The sequence below is a fragment of the Malurus melanocephalus genome, unplaced genomic scaffold, assembly GCF_030028575.1.
Source record: "Malurus melanocephalus ecotype Western Australia unplaced genomic scaffold, MMel_1.1 scaffold_44, whole genome shotgun sequence".
In the NCBI taxonomy this organism is placed as follows: Eukaryota; Metazoa; Chordata; class Aves; order Passeriformes; family Maluridae; genus Malurus; species Malurus melanocephalus.
In genome coordinates, this window is record NW_026623276.1 from 1458709 (window position 1) to 1478513 (window position 19805).

The window sequence follows — 19805 nt, forward strand, 5'->3', positions numbered from 1 at the left end:
ACTGCGTCACGGCGGGGCCGCCGCCGAGCAGCGCGGGGAGGAGGAGCAGGATCGGGATTATCCCAACCCCGGAAAGGCTCGGGGGAGGGCCGTGCCCGTGCAGAGACATGGCGGCGGCCGCGGTGAGTGTGTGTCCGGCCTTTTCTCCACCCGCCGAGAGTTTTTGTGGGGAAAAACCCGAGCTTTCCGTTCCTGTGTGCCCGCGGGGGTGGGAGTCGGCTCCTGGCCTCGGCAGCGCTGGTGCCGCGGGCGCCCCTGATCCTGTGTTTGTATTACTGCTCCTGGGTGCAATCATAGTCATCCATGTCTCTATATGTATATGTGGTCTATGTATGTAGATATAGCATATGCATACGTATATAGTACGTGTATAGGTGTAAGTATAGTGTGTGTATATATGCACATATATGGGTGTTTATACATGTAGATGTGCATGGCTCTATAGCGTACATAGAGTACATAGAGTGTGTACATATGCATAATATATATGTAGTCTATATAGCATGTTCGTAACGTATAATTAATATGGTTATATATAATATATACACACACATAATATACATAATATATATGCATAATATATATGTAGTCTATATAGCATGTTCGTAACGTATAATTAATATGGTTATATATAATATATATGTATGTAGTATATATGCGTCTATGTGTGGTGTATATGCAGTGAATAGATATATGTCATATAATTGGTGTATCATAAGGCTGTTTTCTAAGTTTCTGAAAAGAGAGCAAGTGCATCCTGTAGAAAAGTATAAAAAGTTATATAAAATTTGCTTACTATAACAAAAGTAGCGGTATAAGGGCAAATATAACGGGGGAGCCAGCTGAAGTCGGGTGTTTCAACACTGTGTTCTGCGCATGCTGGAAATGTCTGTCAGAAGGTAGGTGCTGATTAAGTAAACGTGATTATTTGTAAARTGAATTCTTAAAAATTTCCCACAGGAGGAGGTTGCTTCAGGAAGTTTATATGGTTTATGAAAGCTGYGGTGTCAGGGAGATAACTTTTCTTCCTGAAGAGAGGACTTAGGATGACTGTGGTGCATCGTCTGGCTGCAGGATGGCTCGTGGATCATCTCTCTTTCATCAACCAGTGTGGCTATGAGATCTGTGACTCCTTTGCACAYCATGGTGGTGTCACTTGCAATACTTCTGTCACATCTACTGAAGACTGTCACAGTATTTCYACTTTTGCTGCCACCCCCTCATCAATTGCTAGTCCTACTTATGGTCCTGGAGATGCCATAGAAACAGAAGGTAAAACAACAAAAATCAGATACGTGTTTCGGGAGGAGTTTTTTGATATTTTTAAGCCCCACATAGCTGCAGCCCCYGAGGAGCAGCTGTGTCAGGGATGCCCTGAGGTGAGTCTGACAGAAATAAAGGCCAACAGCAACRGAGAGGAATACCAAGAAGGAGCAAAGAGTGGCAGTGGAGATTCTGTTGCCACTGCTAGGAAGGTATGTTCTCTGTAAATTACAGTAGTCCTGTGATAAATAATATACTACTAACGTGGTTTTGCATACCTGAGTCTTTGAAGTAGTGAAGAAGAGCAGAAACTTTTGAGGACATTGTTATTTCCCTTGTGACAGTAATGTGCATTCTGTGTCTCAAAAGCAGTGGGTTGCTCCCAAAATCTCCTGGCATTGGTTGTGGTCAGGTACACAGCCTGCAACTGTGGTAGCTGTTGCAATCATGCAGATTAGCGAGTTGGGAAGGACAGTGTGAATTTACTTTCAGTGTTGTTCAGTACTGTTCCATTGGAAAAAGAAAAGAAGTCGCAGATCTAAACCAATAAATGTAATGGTGAAGATGTAGTTAATTTTTTTCTTTTATTGATAACTGCACTTGGCAGCTGAAACTTTTAGTGTGGGCCCACCAGAGGCATGAATACACCATGCACTAGGTGCCTTCAGATCCCAGACAACACAACTTTAAGCCTATGGACCTTGGGAATGCCTGCAGCAGCTTAGGTATTTTAAAGTCTTTTTGCTCTTTTGTCTTATACTTGTGATAGAAAAAGAGACAGAAAGTTCCTCCTGCTTTTAAAAGAGTTAGTTTGTAATTCAGGTATGTTTGGGATTTTTTTTCCCTTTTATTTCATTTTGGATTAATATGGATTTTTTTGTTGTTGTTTGCTAATTCTGCAGAAAAGGAAAAGGAAATGTGTATTCAACCAAGGTGAACTGGATGCTCTGGAATACCATTCAAAGGTAAGTTGGAACAAACGTGTATTTTGCAAGTACATGACACCTGACTTTGGGCATGTACAGAGTGAAGGGCATTGTTGCAGACAAGTTCTGATCTTGTAGCTCGTTCTGCTGGTGCAGAGAAGGAAAGGGAGGGGAAGGTCAATCTCTCCAGTCCTTAGGTGAATAAATGCTTACAGAGAAGATCTTCTATGTAGATACATGTGAAATTGCATCTGAGACATTACAAAAGCTGGAAGCTGCATTTGCAAAGCAACTTTGACTCTTATGGATAACTGACCTTTATATTGTGATGAGTTGAATGTTATTTGAACAGGAAGTGACTGATTTGAAACTGGCAGCACAGCCTGTTCTGAAGATCAGCTCATCTTCAGTGTTTCCTGACACTGTGCTGGAGTTATTCAAAGCTTTTATGACCCAATGTGCTTCAAAATATCTTACTCTGCAACTGAGAAAAAAATCATCTTTCTCTAACATTATATGTTCTTCAAAATATCTTACTCTGCAACTGAGAAAAAAAATCATCTTTCTCTAACATTTTATGTTGTCATACTAAAGCATTATGAATGAACTGGATTTCAAGTCTGTAGGCTTATGTCTGGCGTAGTACTGGTGAAGATACAAATTAATTACAATGAAGCATATTAGTAAATCATAGAAATGCAATCTGTAGGTAATATYTGATGTGTTGTTACTGCTTTCCCAAACAGTGATGTGAACCTGTGCAAGGACCTAAACTTGCTTTCTTTTCTTTGACAAAGGTATTAGTGCTATTGGCTTTTTGCTTAATTCTGTTCCTCTTGAACTACGTTTAGATGACTACGCCTTTTTTCTTTTACATGGCAACTATCTTGTTAAAGATTATAAACGTGTACAGTTTGCTGATATGGGGTAGAGGTTCTGTGTTATTTTTGTGAATAAGCTATGTGTGTGCAGATTCACYTTAAAGGAGAGAACTTTRAAGTTCAACAGAGATTTAYGAGTMTGAAAATGTTTAAGCTAAMATAAAATCATTCAACAGTAGAAACAAGGGAAGAAATGAAGAGAAAWTCRATGTCTTGGARGCTTGTGTRGCTTCAAWTGRTTTTTGGTGAATGTATGGAAAAGAYAGARCTTGGAAAAATCTGTGATCCCYKTTAKCCTCTTACAGCWTTCACAGATTAGAAAGTACTGRGTKTTTACTGTATTTGTGTTGTTAAATGGTTACAGCTCTGCAARACAACYCWGATTACTTTGGCACTTAYATTTGTAGACTCATTGCCAAAAAARCSCAAATTGGATTCTGCAAGTGCATCCATTTATGAATTTCATTCACAGTCAACATAGGGAACAGTACAAAAACATGCTAAATTCCTTCAGCAGCCATTTGTTAAAACTGTTTAGATTGCTTGATAGTCAAGAGACTTTGTCCACTTTGTCCACTTGTGAGTTAACACATGCATGTATGAAGAAAAGCTACGTGCCTGAATTCAGCTATACAACTTGTATAATCTCTAAAGATATTAATTCTCTTGAAGCACTATGAACTTCTATTTTCACAAATCAAGGTATTAAAAAATATGACTTTGTACCCTCTGATATCTAGAGGTGGAACTATTAAATTATTGAAAAAAAAATTTCTTGTTACTGATTTGGGAACAGTAATAAAGAATATTTCATAAAACCCTCTGGTAATCTTGAAGATTCTGTAAACAGCTTTAGAAACCGTATTATTTGAAAGCTTTAATAAAGCTGCTGTAACTGGCTATTGCTATTCTAAATGAATAAACCCACCTCACTGACAATTAAAACTAACAAAAGGCTCTGTGATTTGAAAATAAAGTAGGTCTCTGAAAGTCCACTCAAAGGAGTGTGCTGAAGTGAATGACAGGGTGTATAGATYCAATAATCTTGTCATCCTGGACTGRCTRACAGGCTGTTGGAGAGCTTTGCCAYTTAAAAAAGTTGCAAAATCAAATTCTCACACTTTAATTTGATTTACTGATTGTACTTACATATTAATGTAAAGTGCCAAAAAATTAATGTACAATGCATAAACTATTGTTTTATGAAATGGATTGAAATGTTAAAAATTAACTGATTTTTAGATCCCAGTATGAATCTTAATTAAAAATATGTTCATGGGCACAGTAACTTGAAATTAGATTAGAATTTTRAATTAAACTTCAGATAGTTGCTTTGAAATTTGTCTTTGGTTGGCACGATTATATTCCACCTCTGTTGAGTGAAATGTTTTATTCAGTAGTTTTTCACTCTTTCTTTCKCCAGCCTTCTAATTACTGTAATTACTTCACCAGAAAACAAAAACCAACAACAGAAGTTAGCACAGTATCCTKCTTTTGGCTKGGATAGAGTTAGTTTTCTGTTTAGTAGCTGGACAGCTAACATAGATTTGATGAAGTGGGAATGCTCCAAAGGAAAAATAACCCAATTTTAAAAAAAAAGTTCAAAAATTAACATATTGAAAGCTAAATGTAGACATGTTGCCCAGATGTCTGCACCCAGCTGCAGCTGGTTTGTCCCTCCCAGTCTGGTCAGGATAGATCAGAAAACATCAAAGATTCTCATTTTGGATTTAGTATGAGGATAATGTTGATAGCAACAACTGAAACATCTGTGTCTTAAGCAGTGCTTACCCTGAGTCAAGGAGTTTTCAGTTTCCCTTGCTCTGCCAGTGTGCAGGTGCACCAACGAAGGTGGGAGGGAACATGGCCAGGACAGGCTCCTTGAACTGGCCAAAGGAATATTCCATGCCATAGGGTGTCATGTTCACTGTATAAACTGAATGGGTTGGCTGGGAGCTGTGGATTCGCTACTGAGGGCGGGGCTGGACATCAGTGATCATATTATCCACAGTTATTTCTCTTGGATTGTACTTCTCTCTCTCTCCCTCTTTTTAATAATAATATTAAGAATGATAATAATTTATTTTGTTTCAATTACTAACCTGTTTTTATCTCAGCCCATGAGGTTTGCCTTTTTCCTTTGATCTTTCTCCCCATCAGGAACTGGGAGGGATGGGATGTGGATGAATTGCTGTGTGGCACTTGGTTGCCAGCTGGGGTTAGACCAAGACACACACCTTGTTATCATTCCTTTGTAGCTTTTGAGCCAATGATCTCAGTAATAGGCAAGGATCCTTTTCCCTGCCTGTAGATGGAAAATGTTTTGATTTCAGTTGCATTCCCTGATCAAGTAGATACCTGAAAGATTGTTTCTTTTTTTCCTTTGTTTCTTTGTGCATACAGGTGAGGAAGCTCATTTGGGAAGGCACTTTCCATTTAGTCCAAGAAGGACTCAAAAGTGGTTTTCTTCRCCATGCTACTGCTAAACACAGCTGCAATAAGAATAATGTTCCTCAACATGTTGTCTGTGGATTGGCTGAATTATGTGAAATGGCAAAGCAGTTTCCAGCTTTAAATGGAAGTGACCATCAAGCTGTACATGTGCTAGAGGATGAAACCTCCAGTTCAGAGCAGGACCTGCTTTCATGTGTTACAGAAAACAACTCAAACTGTGCAAAGATAATTGTGCTAATGGGGCAGAAATACTTGGTACCACCAAAAAGCAGTTTCCTTTTATCTGATATTTCATGTTTACAGCCCCTGCTGAACTGTAAGTATCTTTAGGAGTTAGAATTTACCCTTTTTCTCCAGCAAGAGCTGGGCATTACTGCTCTACCCTCTAATGAGTAATTTTAGATTTTTCAATTGCACRTGAGAAGGAAGCTTATATAACTTAGATGTTATATAAAAAAAAATTTGTTGAGAAGACATTCAGGAGGTAGAATCTTATTTATTGTCAAAATAATAATTTTGCATTTGAAGTCCAGAATCTAGCCTGTTTTCATGAAAACTTTGCTGTTTCCATCTGTAGGAAAGGAGGAGGATTATTATCACTCTTCTATCACTCTGCACAGTTGTGCGTATAAGATAGTGTGTTTGGATTCTCCAAGAAGTTACAGAGCAGTCCGAAAAATCTGAGCAAATGCTTTTGCAATAAGCAACAGTGAATGTTAACATAATGTCCTGACTGTAGATTTTTTTWAAAAAAACTAAATCTGTCCATTTTAATTATTATTTTTCTTCCTCCCTTTCACCTGCCAAAAGAGAAGTAATTCTTGCTGGTCAGTTCACTGTAAAGATAATACCTCCAGTGTTGAATGAATAAGATGTAKTAATCACAGTTAATGAACATCAAATACTAAGCTGTTGTTCTTACCATCAGACTCAATGAAAGAACAAACACATTCTCTGGAGAAACGAAAGTGGGGAGTTCTGTTTTTTCATGGATGTGTCCTGTATCTTCTATCCTTCAGCTAAAGTAAACTCAGCTTCTCCCACAAAAACTCTTTCAGTTCTTTTGCCCTTGTCCATTGATTCCCATTTCATACACTRTGTCTAGCTATCTGTCTCTCTTTGCCTCCTGTAGTGGAAAACAGTTTTCTAGGGCTGGCTTGAAGCTCTGCATGTCTCTGTTGGTGTGCTGAAAGATCAAAGAAGCCAGGAATCTTGMATTCAGGGCTGCAGCTTTTCACTCAGTTGGGTGCCTCATTACATAGCTTCTGTTGGGTAACTCGGAGAAATTTTATTTTTGAGACTTACACTCTGCTATCCTCTTTTTTTTTTCCTGAAAATCCTAAAGATAGCCAAAATTTCTTGCAGGGATCTGACACAGATCACATAAAAGTCCTTTCCTTAGGTGATTACTTACCCTRAAAATATCCGAATTTTCTGGCTATGATTATCTGAATTAAAACAAGCATGTCAAAAGTCYTTCAATTTCTTATCAGGAAAGAAGAAATTTGCAGTTTTGCTGTATATCTGGTTTATATCTGGTTTATTTAATCTTTTTAAAGCTGATTTGCTGGCTTTTATTTTTTTATTTCCCTTGCCAGATGAGAAAAAATATGGTGTAATTGTGATTGACCCACCGTGGGAGAACAAGTCTGTTAAAAGGAGTAACAGGTATGTTTTATAGTAAAATCAAACAAACGTTGTCATCATAGCTTACAAAGGTAATTATCATTTTAATATATTGATACAATCCAAGACCAATATAACTTTGAGACTGTACCTTAAAGTTGTACTTACCTTCAAGTCTATGGAATGTCTTAGGTATTTCACTGAAATGTCTTGTATACTTGGCATGCAAAATATTTGCAAGACTAGGTCCTAAATTACCTAGCTGGTGAGAGAATGTTAGTCCTTGAGACTTACAGGGAAAGTATGGATTCAGCTGTTTTGTAGGGTCCAGATCATGCAGATATTAGTTTGTAATTAATGGGGTAACTTTAGTAGATATAAAGCTAGATAAATGTGTAACTATTTCCAGGACTGAAATCTTACTTAGGAGTTTGAGTGGGTTTTTATGTAGTTTGAGCCACAGCTTAAGCTTCAGTCTAATGTTTAGAAGAATGTGATAATATAGCAGTAAAATCCTCTAGTGTAACAGGAACTCTGAGTACTGTAGTTATGAAGTCATTAACTTAAATTTTTAYAGGCTTCCTTCACTGCTGAGTAATGTCATGTTTATGCCAGTGGAGTCCTCTTGATTACCATAGAATTGTATCCATATGAAAGAAGGGTAGACAGGGAATACGACCTTTAAACTTTTCATAATAAAGTTCATTGTAGCTTTTGAAGCTTGTTATGAAGACATAATTTGAAGATCCTGAGACTGATTAGTAGGCTTTCCTTTGAAACCCCTTCAGAAACCTCTAGAAACTCTYGAGTTGAACTCATTCAAATCTTTTTCTTGAGTATATAAGGTACTCACAGAAGATTTGTAGTTACAAGTATAAATTAGCCACCAAGATCCTCTCTCCCTTGTAAAATAAAGGCAAAAWATGGAGGAGCTATCACTATTCTTAATTATCTTATTGGCATTGTGAAYATAATCATTGTGAAGTATTTCTTGTGTGGGTGAATCTTTTTTCCTCTGGGAAGWCTAGTCCAGGAGGTATTTTGGATTTTATCCTTGTTTACTGTTTCTAACTGTAGCATTGTGTAGGGTCCTGGGTACCCACATGGTGGCTGCCAATTTTCATTAGGCAGTGTGCCAATGTTTTTGGTGCTGAATATGTAGGTTCCATGAAATGCAGTTTATTAAGAGTGTGTAATTGCATCATGAAAAAGAATGGTAGAACAGGACAGGATCTGGAAAGCATACTGGAGTCACGAGTGTAGCATTCTGAGTTAGCTCAGAAAAGTGCAGAAWGATTTTGAATAACCTAGAGATCTTCTACCATGGCTGTAATTAAAAAAATAATAACTTCTAATAATCTTTAATATCCCATAATAATTGGGAAATTATTATGAAAATAAYTGGAGAAATTACTACCTTTTAAGACCTCTTAAGTTGCCATTCAAATTAGTGTTGCAAGTGACTCACTTGTTATTTTCATTCAGTAGAGAGTTTATTATGAGAAGTGAATAGTGTTGCATTGCCTAAGAGGCTACTGTTCACTAAATAGTTCATATGATAGTTCTTAAATGAAACATGGGCTTCTAAACTTCTTCATAGTCACAATTCATACTGCTTTATTTTGAGGAGTAGTGGAAATACGTAGTAGTAGTTAAAAGTTCTGCTCAGTAAAACCTAAGTACATGCACTAATGATTTTGTATCCAATCCATGAGATTTGTCCACTGGGTGTCAGTCTTGAACTACTTTTATAACTTCGGTTGTCAGGAGATAATTTTTGCAGTGACTGGTCTGTGTAATTTCTTTATCCATTTGTGTTGTTTTGCATTTTTTAAAGTTGGTATATGCTAATTTGTTTTCTCTGTATTGACATATAGGTACAGCCACTTGTCTTCATGGCAAATCAAGCAAATTCCTGTACCAGCACTAGCTGCTCCAAATTGTCTTGTAGTCATGTGGGTGACTAATAGACARAAGCACTTACGCTTTGTTAAGGATGAACTTTATCCTCATTGGTCAGTGAAGACACTTGCTGAGTGGCACTGGGTAAAAGTAAGTTCTCAGTTTGTTTTGTTGCTTACTTGGAGACTGAGAGGACTTGCTCTATAACACTTCTGATTTGTCSATTTACTACCATATGCTTCTGTATTTGAGAGCTATGATATCAYCAGTATCCTCCTTTTTATAAAAAGAAAAGGTCTTGGAAAAATATGGGATATTAAAATCTTCTACTGTGTGTTTTTAACTCTTTTGTGTCAGATTACTAGAGCAGGAGAATTTGTATTGCCTTTGGAGTCTTTGCACAAAAAACCCTATGAAGTTCTTGTATTGGGAAGAGTTCAAGGAGATGTAAAGGAAACTTTAAGGTATGTCAGAATATGTATGGTAAATGTCTTTTGTTTGCATCTGCTGGGACTCCCTTTGTATGTATCACTTATTCATAATGCAGTRTAATGTCCCAAAAGCTCTTGGCATCATCCTTTGGCAGATAGTGGATCTAAAGATAGCCTTACTAGCTTTGAAATAAGAAAGTTCCTTATTGAGATGAAAGAATGGAATATCCTGTCTGTTTCTTACATCTGCTGTGTTGGGGAGCTGGCTTAGACAAAAGCCTTGTGGACAGGACTGTCTTTGCTGACAGGTTCTCTTGGACAGGCTGATGCCATTTTGAGGATGCTGCTGTTTTCCCACACATAAAAACATTCAGGACTACATTGTTTGTTCTTAATGACTTTGTATGGCTGATATTTACGATGTTTTGTCTAAATCCACTGTCATTTTATATGTTACGTTGGAGCAATGTTTAACATTACCATGGACTTCCCTGAAGTTTGTGAATGAACATTCTCTGTGTTAGCTCCCAKCTGAAGTAGCTCTGTGAGAGCTGCRATATTACACTGGGTAGCATTCATTCTCRTGTTTCTTTTCTTTTCTGATTTATATGACAGGAAATCTGAAAGTGTTCTTCCAATTCCAGAGCATAAGTTAATTGTCAGCATACCCTGCAGTCTACATTCACATAAACCTCCTCTTGCTGGTACGTTTTGGTTTTGTTGTCTAATGTTTCTGTAGCATGGTGGACTTGTATGTCTGATTCTGGGATGTACCTACAAGTCTTAATTTACCATTTGTCAAGCAGTTTTACTTGACAGAACTTGTGGTTCCTCAGCATTTCCAAAAGTGCTCTGAAGCACCTCACTTCTGGCCTCTGAAAATGAAAGTGAAAACTAGAACTTCAGGTGTTAGTATGTGAACATTTTAGGTAGATATATAGGAAAAACGTTGCCTTTTTCAAAATATGTCTCTTAAATACTGCACAAACTGTTTTACAGTTACTTTACATATGGAGTTATGACAAATGACCTAAAGTACCTTTAGAGTGGAACAACTTTGGGGGTACGTAAAATATGAGAGCAGAAACCTCTTTCTTTATTAAGTCATCCTGAAATAAATGTTTACATTTCTACATGAATTGATTATATACCTGCAGTTCAATTATGCCTTTAAATCCAAAAATTATTTTAGGATTGCTAGTAATAGACAACAAATAAGGCATGCCCTGCATATTTCTGAGGAATTGTATTTCACTGAAGTTGACRCAGTAATTTCAGCCAGCCAGTGTGGGTAGAAATTCAGCTTTACAGAGTTACTCCAAAGAATTGTTTTGGAGCACATTGACTAATTTCATCAGTAGGAAGTTGTACTTCTTTCATCGTGATAGCACCATTGAACCTTACAAGGCTACTTTGAACCTTACAAGGCTATAGTAAGAAATAAATTTAATACCTCTCTCAAAATTATTTCATCCTCCTCCAAGGGAGAAGCTTACAATGARTCTGCAAATATTACAGGTGCGCATGCTTTGTAATCACATCAGAAAAGACAGGTAGAAGAAATGKGCAATGCTATGGAGAGGAGAGGTGTCACTGTTTGCTTCACTGATATGCTTTCCTTTTTCGCTTCCCAAGGGGTAGAATGACTCTGACCTGAACAATTGTTGTATATTCAGGGATGGTCTAAAATTTGTGTTGGGGGATTTTTATTTAATACATTGACGTATATACACACACACACACACACACACACACACACACACCTGTTTAAAAAAACTAGTAAAAGGGACATACTTCAGTTAGCTAAAAGTAGAAAAAAACCCTCCAGTTCTAGGAGGATCTTCTTGCCATCCTGAAGCCACATCTTTGAGAATTAGGGTTACAGCAGGAGGTATATGTGTTGATTTAAGCTAATGAATAGGAGGGTGGTAATTTATGAGGCAGTCACCTAGGGCCGTGTTAGCAAGCCAATACTTAGCAGCAAACTTGGACACAAACCTGTGAGGTATCCAAGAGTGCAAAAYAGCAGTTTGTATGTATTAGAGAAARTTCTAGTGCAACAGTGGTCCTTGGAACAATTCATTTGTAGGGCAGAATCTAGAAACCGYGTTGGAGACTCCTTTATACATTATAACCCTGAATGGACTTTGAAAGAAACTCTGCTTGCTAATTTCTTTTGTGTATTTCTTGAGTCTTCACTTGAACGATTGGATCTCATACCATTGTGCAGCATTTATGTTCCCATTTGAAAAAAAGAATTTGCTGTGAAGCAATGTCAATGATTTAAAAGATTTTTGTGAAAATCCATGTGTATCTTACAGGTTTTTGTCAGATCTGTGCAGAATATGGTTATGTAATGGAGAGGTAGACAATTAGGCAAAAGCTGATTTCTGATGCTTTYGACTTCTGTGCTTACATGGTCTTGCTTTCATGACCAGACAGTATTCTCAAGCAGCCAGTAGAGAGCAGCTGAGCTACATCCTAGAGGGGTTCAGAAGAAATTTTAAGAGAAGCAGAGRTTTGGCAACGGGGGATGAAGGACACTTGATGACTCACTTGCATTCTTTATGCTTTGTTTAAGTAGTAACAAAGCCAAAAATATTAGTATTTACTGATGCTGTCTGGCACTTTGTTTCTTATTACAACAATAAAGGTTGTATGTTGGTACATAYGTAGCCACTTAATGACTGATTATAACAGTTTATCTCTCTGGGGGTAGAGAAAGATGTAAATTAAAGTAAGCCATCAAAAAGTGATGTTTGTGTTCCTACAGTGCATTTAACCATGAAATTGCAACTGTAGGGGTTTTTGGTGATGCATGTGCTGTGTTCAATGCTTAGARCTCTAATATGTCATTGTAAATGTACTTAAGCTGCTTTATGCAAATGTKCTAAAATCAAATTTTACTACTCCAGGTTTTGATTCAAATAACAGCAGGTTTTCTTACTAATTCAATTCAGTGTTGCTCTTAGAGGACATAAAAGATATTCTGTTACAGGGATGTATGAAGTTCTAGATAACTTCACCTGTTTTYCTTTTCCTGTATTATAGATTGTTGTTGTTATAGCCATTGCTTTCCCAGTTTTAAAGTATATACATTTATTGTTAGAAAAGAATACTGCTATGTGGGAGTTTGCCTAAAAGCACTGGAATTAATTCTTGGCTATGTTCTAACCAATTTACATATCTCCASCAGAACAATGCAGTGAGAAATCATGGGAACTCCCTCCTCCTGTAGCAGTGCTGGCTTGTTAAGCCATGTTATAAAGGTTTTCTTGAAACTAAAAGAAAGTAAATGCATTTTGTTTCCTTATGTGCCTTGTGAGCCCATGCTTTAAGAGTAATTGATAAGTGCGTCAGCATCTATGTTTAACTTGAAACTCAGGAAAGATGCAGTGGTGTAAAGCCATCTTTGAGCTGGATTTCAGATTGTTTTCTGGTCCTACTCTGTTCAGGGATTAGACAAATTGGGCAATAAGGACCTCTACAGTGCAAACTCTTTTGAAGGGTTATTTTAAACTGAGATAACTGTGTGCTTTGTGCTTTGCATGGCTCACYGATCAGGCAGTGAAAAAGCAGACAGTCATTTTCACTTTATATATCCAATTTGTCAATGCAAAACTTGCTTTTTAGAAAGTGGAAGTTCAAAAGATAAGGGAAAACTGCTGCTTGTTTCAAAGATAATTCTTTATTTTGCTYATTGAAACATTTTTGAGAGCATGCATCTTCAATATGTGTTTGGGATTAAGAGTATGCAGGTGTGGCAAGTCTCCTGCTTGACCACTGGATTGTGCTTCAGAATGAAATGGGTTTTCTGGAGGTATTATCTCTTCCAGGTGGCTTTGTGCTAGCTTCAAGTGATGTGGGSCATTAGGTGCTCAAATATAAATACCTGAGTTGCTGTCATAGTGTTTGTGACACCTGCAAGTGATAAAGAGTAGGCTGTTTATCATCTATTTAACCTGTTTCCTGTCAGTAATATGTGTAAGTGGGTAGAAGTAATTGTGTGGTGGGTTTTGGTTTTTATCTATTCCTGTGATAGAAAAACTCAGTATTTTTCTACTGATGTAAAATTTTTCTAAGCTGTTTCCAGAGGAAAAGCCCCAAGGGTTTGGTTGAGGGCTGCAAGGCAGATCCATTAAGATGGCCTTCTGRTGATGTAAAGGTTTAACAAAGAAGCCATAATTTGTAACTTGAGCACTGKTTTTTCCCATTTTAAGGAAACCAGTGTAATGAGATTTTAAGCCAACAAAATTCAACTCTCTTGATATGGTAATTTTTGTTGCAGTGCAAATTACTGCCTGATGTGATAATGYAAATGCCTACAGCTTAGCAATGAAAAATCATACAATAATGTAATCTTGAATTATATGTAATATGTCTCTTTTTTTAAAAAAAGCTCTGTAAGTTTAAAAAGATCCTCTCTCTGTCAGAAGGACAGGGGGAGATTCCTGGGACTCCCTTTTACAATTCTATAACTGAATTGATAGAAAGACTGGCATATGCTTCTACTGAACTGATCAGTTTCTTGGCTACCCCTTTTTTGCGTTTGGTGAGGCAGTCTTTGAGGAATCTCTGAAATGTGCTTTTCAAATATGTTTTTAGACATGAAAGTTTTTGGTGCCTGTTAAAACTGCTTTTGATTATTGAACCTAGTGCTATGAGGGTGTTTTTAATCTGTGGATTTTARGGTCTRCCACCTTTCTGGGCAACCTGTTCAGTGTTTCAGCATTGTCATTGAAAACAATTGTTTCCTTGTATCTAGTCTGAATTCATCCTTTTTAGTTTAAAACCTTTATCTCTTGTCCTATTGCTGCAGGCCCTGCTAAAATAGTTTGTTCTTTCTTAGAGGTCCCCTTTAAGCATTGAAAGGCCACAATAAGGTTCCCTGGAGGCTCTCTTTTCCAAGATGAGCAACTCCAACTCTCAGCTTGTCCTCCTAGGAGAGGTGCTTAGCCCTCTATGTTGGCAGCAAATGATGCACAAGAAATCCTTATCTAAATGGAGCTGGAAACCGAACAATAAATTTTGCCACTTTTTTAATTATGATGGGTTTGCAAAATAGTATAAAAGCAGCTGCTCATAAGTGGTATCTAATTAGATGAACTCCCATGACACCACACAGTGCGTGAGTTTTCTGTCACAATGTACATTTTCCTCTAAACTTCCCAGACTTTTCTCTGCAAATGTTAGATCAGTTTAAAATTTTTATCTTGCCTCTAAAAGAAGCAGGTTTGCAGAATAAGATTCCTTCTGGTAGCAGTATTTAGGTTAAAAGCTGCCTTGATGATAACCCATCTGAGACATTCATGTGACATTTGTTAAAGATTGCGAGAAGGAGAATAAATTTTTATGCCATGCCAAAATACAATAAAGCCTGGAAACACCCATCACAAAATATTTATAAAAACAGTTTTTATATATTGAAGCTTTGGAAGAGGTGGTCATGTAGGTAGGAAATGCATCTGGGGTTGGCTAGCACTAGAAAGTGAGGTGGATGCTCATCTTTCTGTAATGGGAGCAATCCATGACCTGATCAGCTGGAGTCTCTCACAAGGAATCTGTGTGTGACTGGCAAACTTGATGCAAAAAGTCAGTACTTGGATTGCACCAAAAAAAAGAAAAAGCATTCCCTGTCATACTTTGCTGACTGGATGTGTTTTTGCTTTCTGCAGTGATCATATCTGAAGAGACTAAGTGAAGCAGCAAAATGTTGGATTTATGAGCTGTATGTTTAAGTGACAGAGATTCAGAAATCACTGGTAGATCTGATGTAAAAATGACCAAGATGCCCTTTGGAAAGGGAAATGTTTCCATAAKTTTTCTTCCTTTATTCTCAGCAACAAAACCAAAAACATACCATGCAATTTTTAGTATAGATGAGTTTTTCCATCTTTCTGCCTTCTCTGTGTTGGGTGCTCCTTAAACCTTTGCATTTCTTGTGCATATTTTTGTACTCAATAACTTTGTGGCTGTTTCATGAAACCTCATTGAACCAGCCACAGGCCAAATGGTTCTGTGTGACAAGTAACACATTTAACAATAAACCCTTTGCAATAACACTTTTCAAGCAAAATGCAAGATCTTTTTCTATCACTTCAAGAATACCAGTCATGATCAATGACACAGTTGATGTTAGTGACAGACATCTTTTTATTTGGATTTAGGCAGTAAAAATGCSTAACTGTAAAAGAAATTTGAGATTTACGTTACTGAAAAACAGTAACAGTTAYAGWAATATCTCTTCAGCWRCCAAGTTGATATTGGRGGAAAAAGTARTTCCTGCATTTTTATAGCCCTTTTAGTGCTATGCTTATTTAACTGGTGTTTCTTATTTTATCTTTTAACAGTTGTCATTACAAAAATGCTTWTATCCGCTTTAAGGTATAGAGGAAAAGAGTGTGTTCTTAATTAAGTAAAGGGTTTATTTATTTCATTATTTTTAGAAGTGTTGCCCTGTTTTAGTGGAGCTAAGTGAGGCTTTAGGAGGTGTTTGGTTGATATTAGTGAAAAATTCAGAACTCATCTATGTAGAGGCTGAAATAAATCTTCCTTCCCTTTCTCTAAATGAAAACCAATAAATCAAGGCTATTGAAGGCCTTGACAGTATTGTTCAGAATCTCAAGGGCACTTATTTAAAATTACTTTCTCACTATAAATAGTCCAGCTKTTTGATGAAACCTCTGAAATTAATTTGCTGTCTCTCCCTTTTTTAATGAAACATTCATTTTTTTCATCTGCTAGCATCACAGGGGAGATTTTACTTGTTTACTGTTGTTATTTGTACCATTGTCATTGTTGTGGTATTTTTTTTTCTCTTACACAGCCGTTCTGGCAGAGTTTATCAAGCCAGATGTGGAATGCTTGGAGTTGTTTGCACGCAACCTACAGCCTGGCTGGACCAGCTGGGGAAATGAGGTCTTGAAGTTTCAGCACATTGATTATTTCACTCTTCTGCAGAATGAAAACTGAGCTGGGTCTTACATATCTATATCTTCTGAAATTCCACACCTTCCCAGGGGACTCTTGAGCTTAACTTTATTACTGGTGGTGCACATAAAGGTAACAGTAATAAAACCAATTGCATTTCAGTTAAATTTCTTGAAGTGACAGGATACCTGTTTAATGGTATCTCCCTTTGTGCAAGGTGGTCCCTTATTTTGATGATCTGAATGTATTGAAAYACTGATGTTGTGACCAAAAATTAGTAAAGCTATAGCTCCTTAACAGCAGCGTGGCATTAAAAAGCAGACATTCTTTATTTGGCCARATGCATGAGGGGGTATCTCCTCTGAAGTACTGTGCATGCTGATTACAGAGAAGGATGTTTATATGCTTTACATACATACTTACATTGACCTTTCTGGAATAAACATACATATGATAGTAATTTCCCAAAAATCATTAACATACGTTCTCTCCCCTTTGCACATGCATTCTTCTGTCCCAGGGGTCTCTTTGGTGCTCCCCGGTAGTCAGCCATGCCAAAATTTTACTTGACCACYTAGTAAACTGGTAAAAAGTTGGCATAATTGGGCCAATTACTCTGCAATTTTTCATGTTCGTCAACGTGATCCTATGAACCAAACATTGTGTGGTTCTATAGGCTTGTAGTTTGTGAAGAATAATCGTATTAACCCACGAGGTGCAACCAATTCTTCAGCTGCCAACAATGTTAAAATGTATGTTCACCACGGATTGTTTCAGACCTCAAGAAATGATATTTTAAAGTATTCTCTGCAGCTATCAAATCTTAGCTAATASCACATTGCAACTGCTACATTGAAGCTCTTGTGTTATTTTTAAAGAMGTATAATGTATTTTTTTAAAGAGGCAGTGGAAGTAAACAGTTCTGAATTATGCATGTTCTCTTAAATGGTTGTTTTTTTTTCCAAAGAATGGATTTTGAACTAAAATAGTTATAAAGGCAGTGTATCTTCCTGCATGTTTGTATGTGTCTACCTCAGAGAAAATAAAAGTAGCAGCAGTGCTTGTGTTTATTGGCACATAAATTGTTGACTGACCACATTCTGTGTAAAATTATACTTTTAAAGCAGTTGGCAATTCTGTCTTTGTGTATATGGTGTTAATGTTTTGAATACATTGTAAATGATCAGTCTCAACATCTTACAAAATCTGAAAATTAAACAGATTATATATATTTTTAAAATTTTCTTTCCTTAAGTTCTTGGAACATTATAAAGCCATGCCAGTGAGCTATATTTTTCCGTTAACATAAAAATTATCCTTTTTTTTTTTTTAAGGATGGTACATTTTGTGTATCCTTTGCTGCACTTAGATTTACTTTTAAAAATACGAAGAAAATGTAAYGAGGCCTCTGCCATTTACTCATTTACAGCAGTAGAGGCAGAGGTGCTGATTTTCCTGATGGGAATCTCCTGTGTTCTGACTGTTTATAATGAGAAGAAAATGCATTGCATACCTTCTTTACCTTCATTTCCATTTTGGTGAGCTGTGAAGATTTTTTAAAATTAAACTTTAAATATTAGCAGATGATTTTTTGATAATTTTGTAATAAAAATGAAAATAAAATCTTGTGTCTTATTTGCAGACCCAATTTCTATATTACTGTTCAATTTCATGTTTTGTATATTGGAGCAGTGGAATTAATAAAACAAGGAAAATGCTTTTTTCTCCCTCCCCCAACAGTTAAAGGTATACTCAAAATAAGTAAATAATGTAACATTGAAAGTAGTTACCAGGGAAAACRTTTCTTGCTGCATGATTTTATTTAGTCTGTGTTTTAAACCATCAGTATGTAAGCAATCTTATCTACAGCTACAAGGGACAGAAGGTTCTTTATTTGCRTTTAGTTTTATAAGACATTCTCTACCTGGAGCTTCTACATTCCCAGTCATAATTCCCCTGCCCTCTCAAGATGCTTTCATCTAGTACTAAATGATGCATGAAACTCAAGCATGGAATAAATCATAACTGCTGCACCTATCTTGTTTTCCCTTTGTACTCTACAAAACAGCGCAAGAAATGACAATATTGTCTGTTCTACATCCGCTGGAATGAACAACTCCAGATTATCTTTTAACTACAAATAAAAGAAAGATGAACTATCTTAAGAGATCAGGAAACCACCTTTCTCCTTTGAGCTAAGCAACAGAACCCTTCTAAGGGAATGACCTTCTTTAGGCTGTTTAAGAATTGATGACCTTTTTAATTTGTGTTTTCTGTGAAGTCCCTTTGCAAATACTGGCTTTCTAGAATCCTGGAATCATTAAGGTTGGAAAAGACCTCTAAAATCAAGTCTGGCTGTTAACCTAACATCATTGTGTTCACCACTAAACTGAAGCAGCTGAGCAGCTAATTCCAGCACCTGGGAATCCAGCCTCCTAAGTATGGCTTGTATGTAGAGGACTTGTGCAGGCATCCTCTAAGCTCTTCAGGCTAAGTCAAAAGTTGGAGATTGGAGCTTATGCCATACCACATCCTGTCATAAATAGCTATGAAATTGTATAAAAGGAAAACTCTTGTACAACAAAGAAAAGTTGGTAAGGAATGAAAGGAAAAGGGAAAAGATGAGAATGGAGGAATACAGGATAGTAATGAGATGTTAAAGGTGTATTTGATAAGTATCAGCCAAGGTATTATGCACATCTTAAGTGTTCCTAAGAAATTATAAGGTTATTTCCCCTATTCTAAAAGGGATTTTCTTCTTTTGTATTCTAGTAACACACATTCAAAGAAAATATAAGTGGAGTGTGTATTTGTCTTACAACATGAACAAAACAGTTTTTTTTCAACTAGAAGTTCTTGTGGCAGCTGGGAGAAGTGACAACTTTGATTGCTCGAGAATTTTCAGCAAGTGTGTTATTTGGTACATCTCATTATTTTAGCAGGACAGTGATAAAAGTTCTTTGGCTAGGTGTTCTGTGCTACTTAAAGTCTTTTAAAATGATGTCTTACTGCAGAAAAACTCAGTTACATTACAAAAAGAAGTAATTTGAAGCTTTTTCTATACATAGAGTACATCAAGTGTCATAATCAAACTTACTTTTATGAATCTTCAGGTTTGAGTATGATTTTGAAATGTCAAATTAGCATATGACCTTTACTTGTATTTTTAAACTTCTGTGAAGTAAARCGAATTATATCAGTAAGATGTGTTTTCGGAATAATGATTGCTAGGCATGTACTCCTGTGGAAACAGCAAAACTTCTCTTGCAAGATTAAACCTTATTAAAGAAGTGAGGTAAGTGAGTAGGTTGTACCTGTTCATAGCATTCAGCTTGGATTAGTGTCAGCAACAATAAAGAGTCRACTTTGAAAATAGATTTCAAAACTACATA

The 19805-nt window shown here is 36.7% G+C and overlaps 1 protein-coding gene across 2 annotated transcripts; it reads left to right on the plus strand.

The window, feature by feature from the left end:
* The first annotated feature begins 41 nt into the window (after positions 1-41).
* On the plus strand, positions 42-17368 carry METTL4 (methyltransferase 4, N6-adenosine). Of its 2 annotated transcripts, XM_057364910.1 has the most exons (9): positions 43-122; positions 961-1475; positions 2166-2228; positions 5474-5840; positions 7123-7192; positions 9028-9202; positions 9410-9516; positions 10099-10187; positions 16310-17368. In XM_057364910.1, the coding sequence occupies exons 2-9, from the start codon at positions 1047-1049 to the stop codon at positions 16453-16455; spliced, it is 1446 nt and encodes a 481-aa protein (XP_057220893.1). In that variant the 5' UTR covers positions 43-122; positions 961-1046; the 3' UTR covers positions 16456-17368. The 2 variants fall into 2 exon arrangements, with proteins under 2 accessions (XP_057220894.1, XP_057220893.1); XM_057364911.1 differs by lacking the exon at positions 10099-10187 and having other exon boundaries at positions 42-122; positions 16310-16461.
* Positions 17369-19805: the final 2437 nt, after the last annotated feature.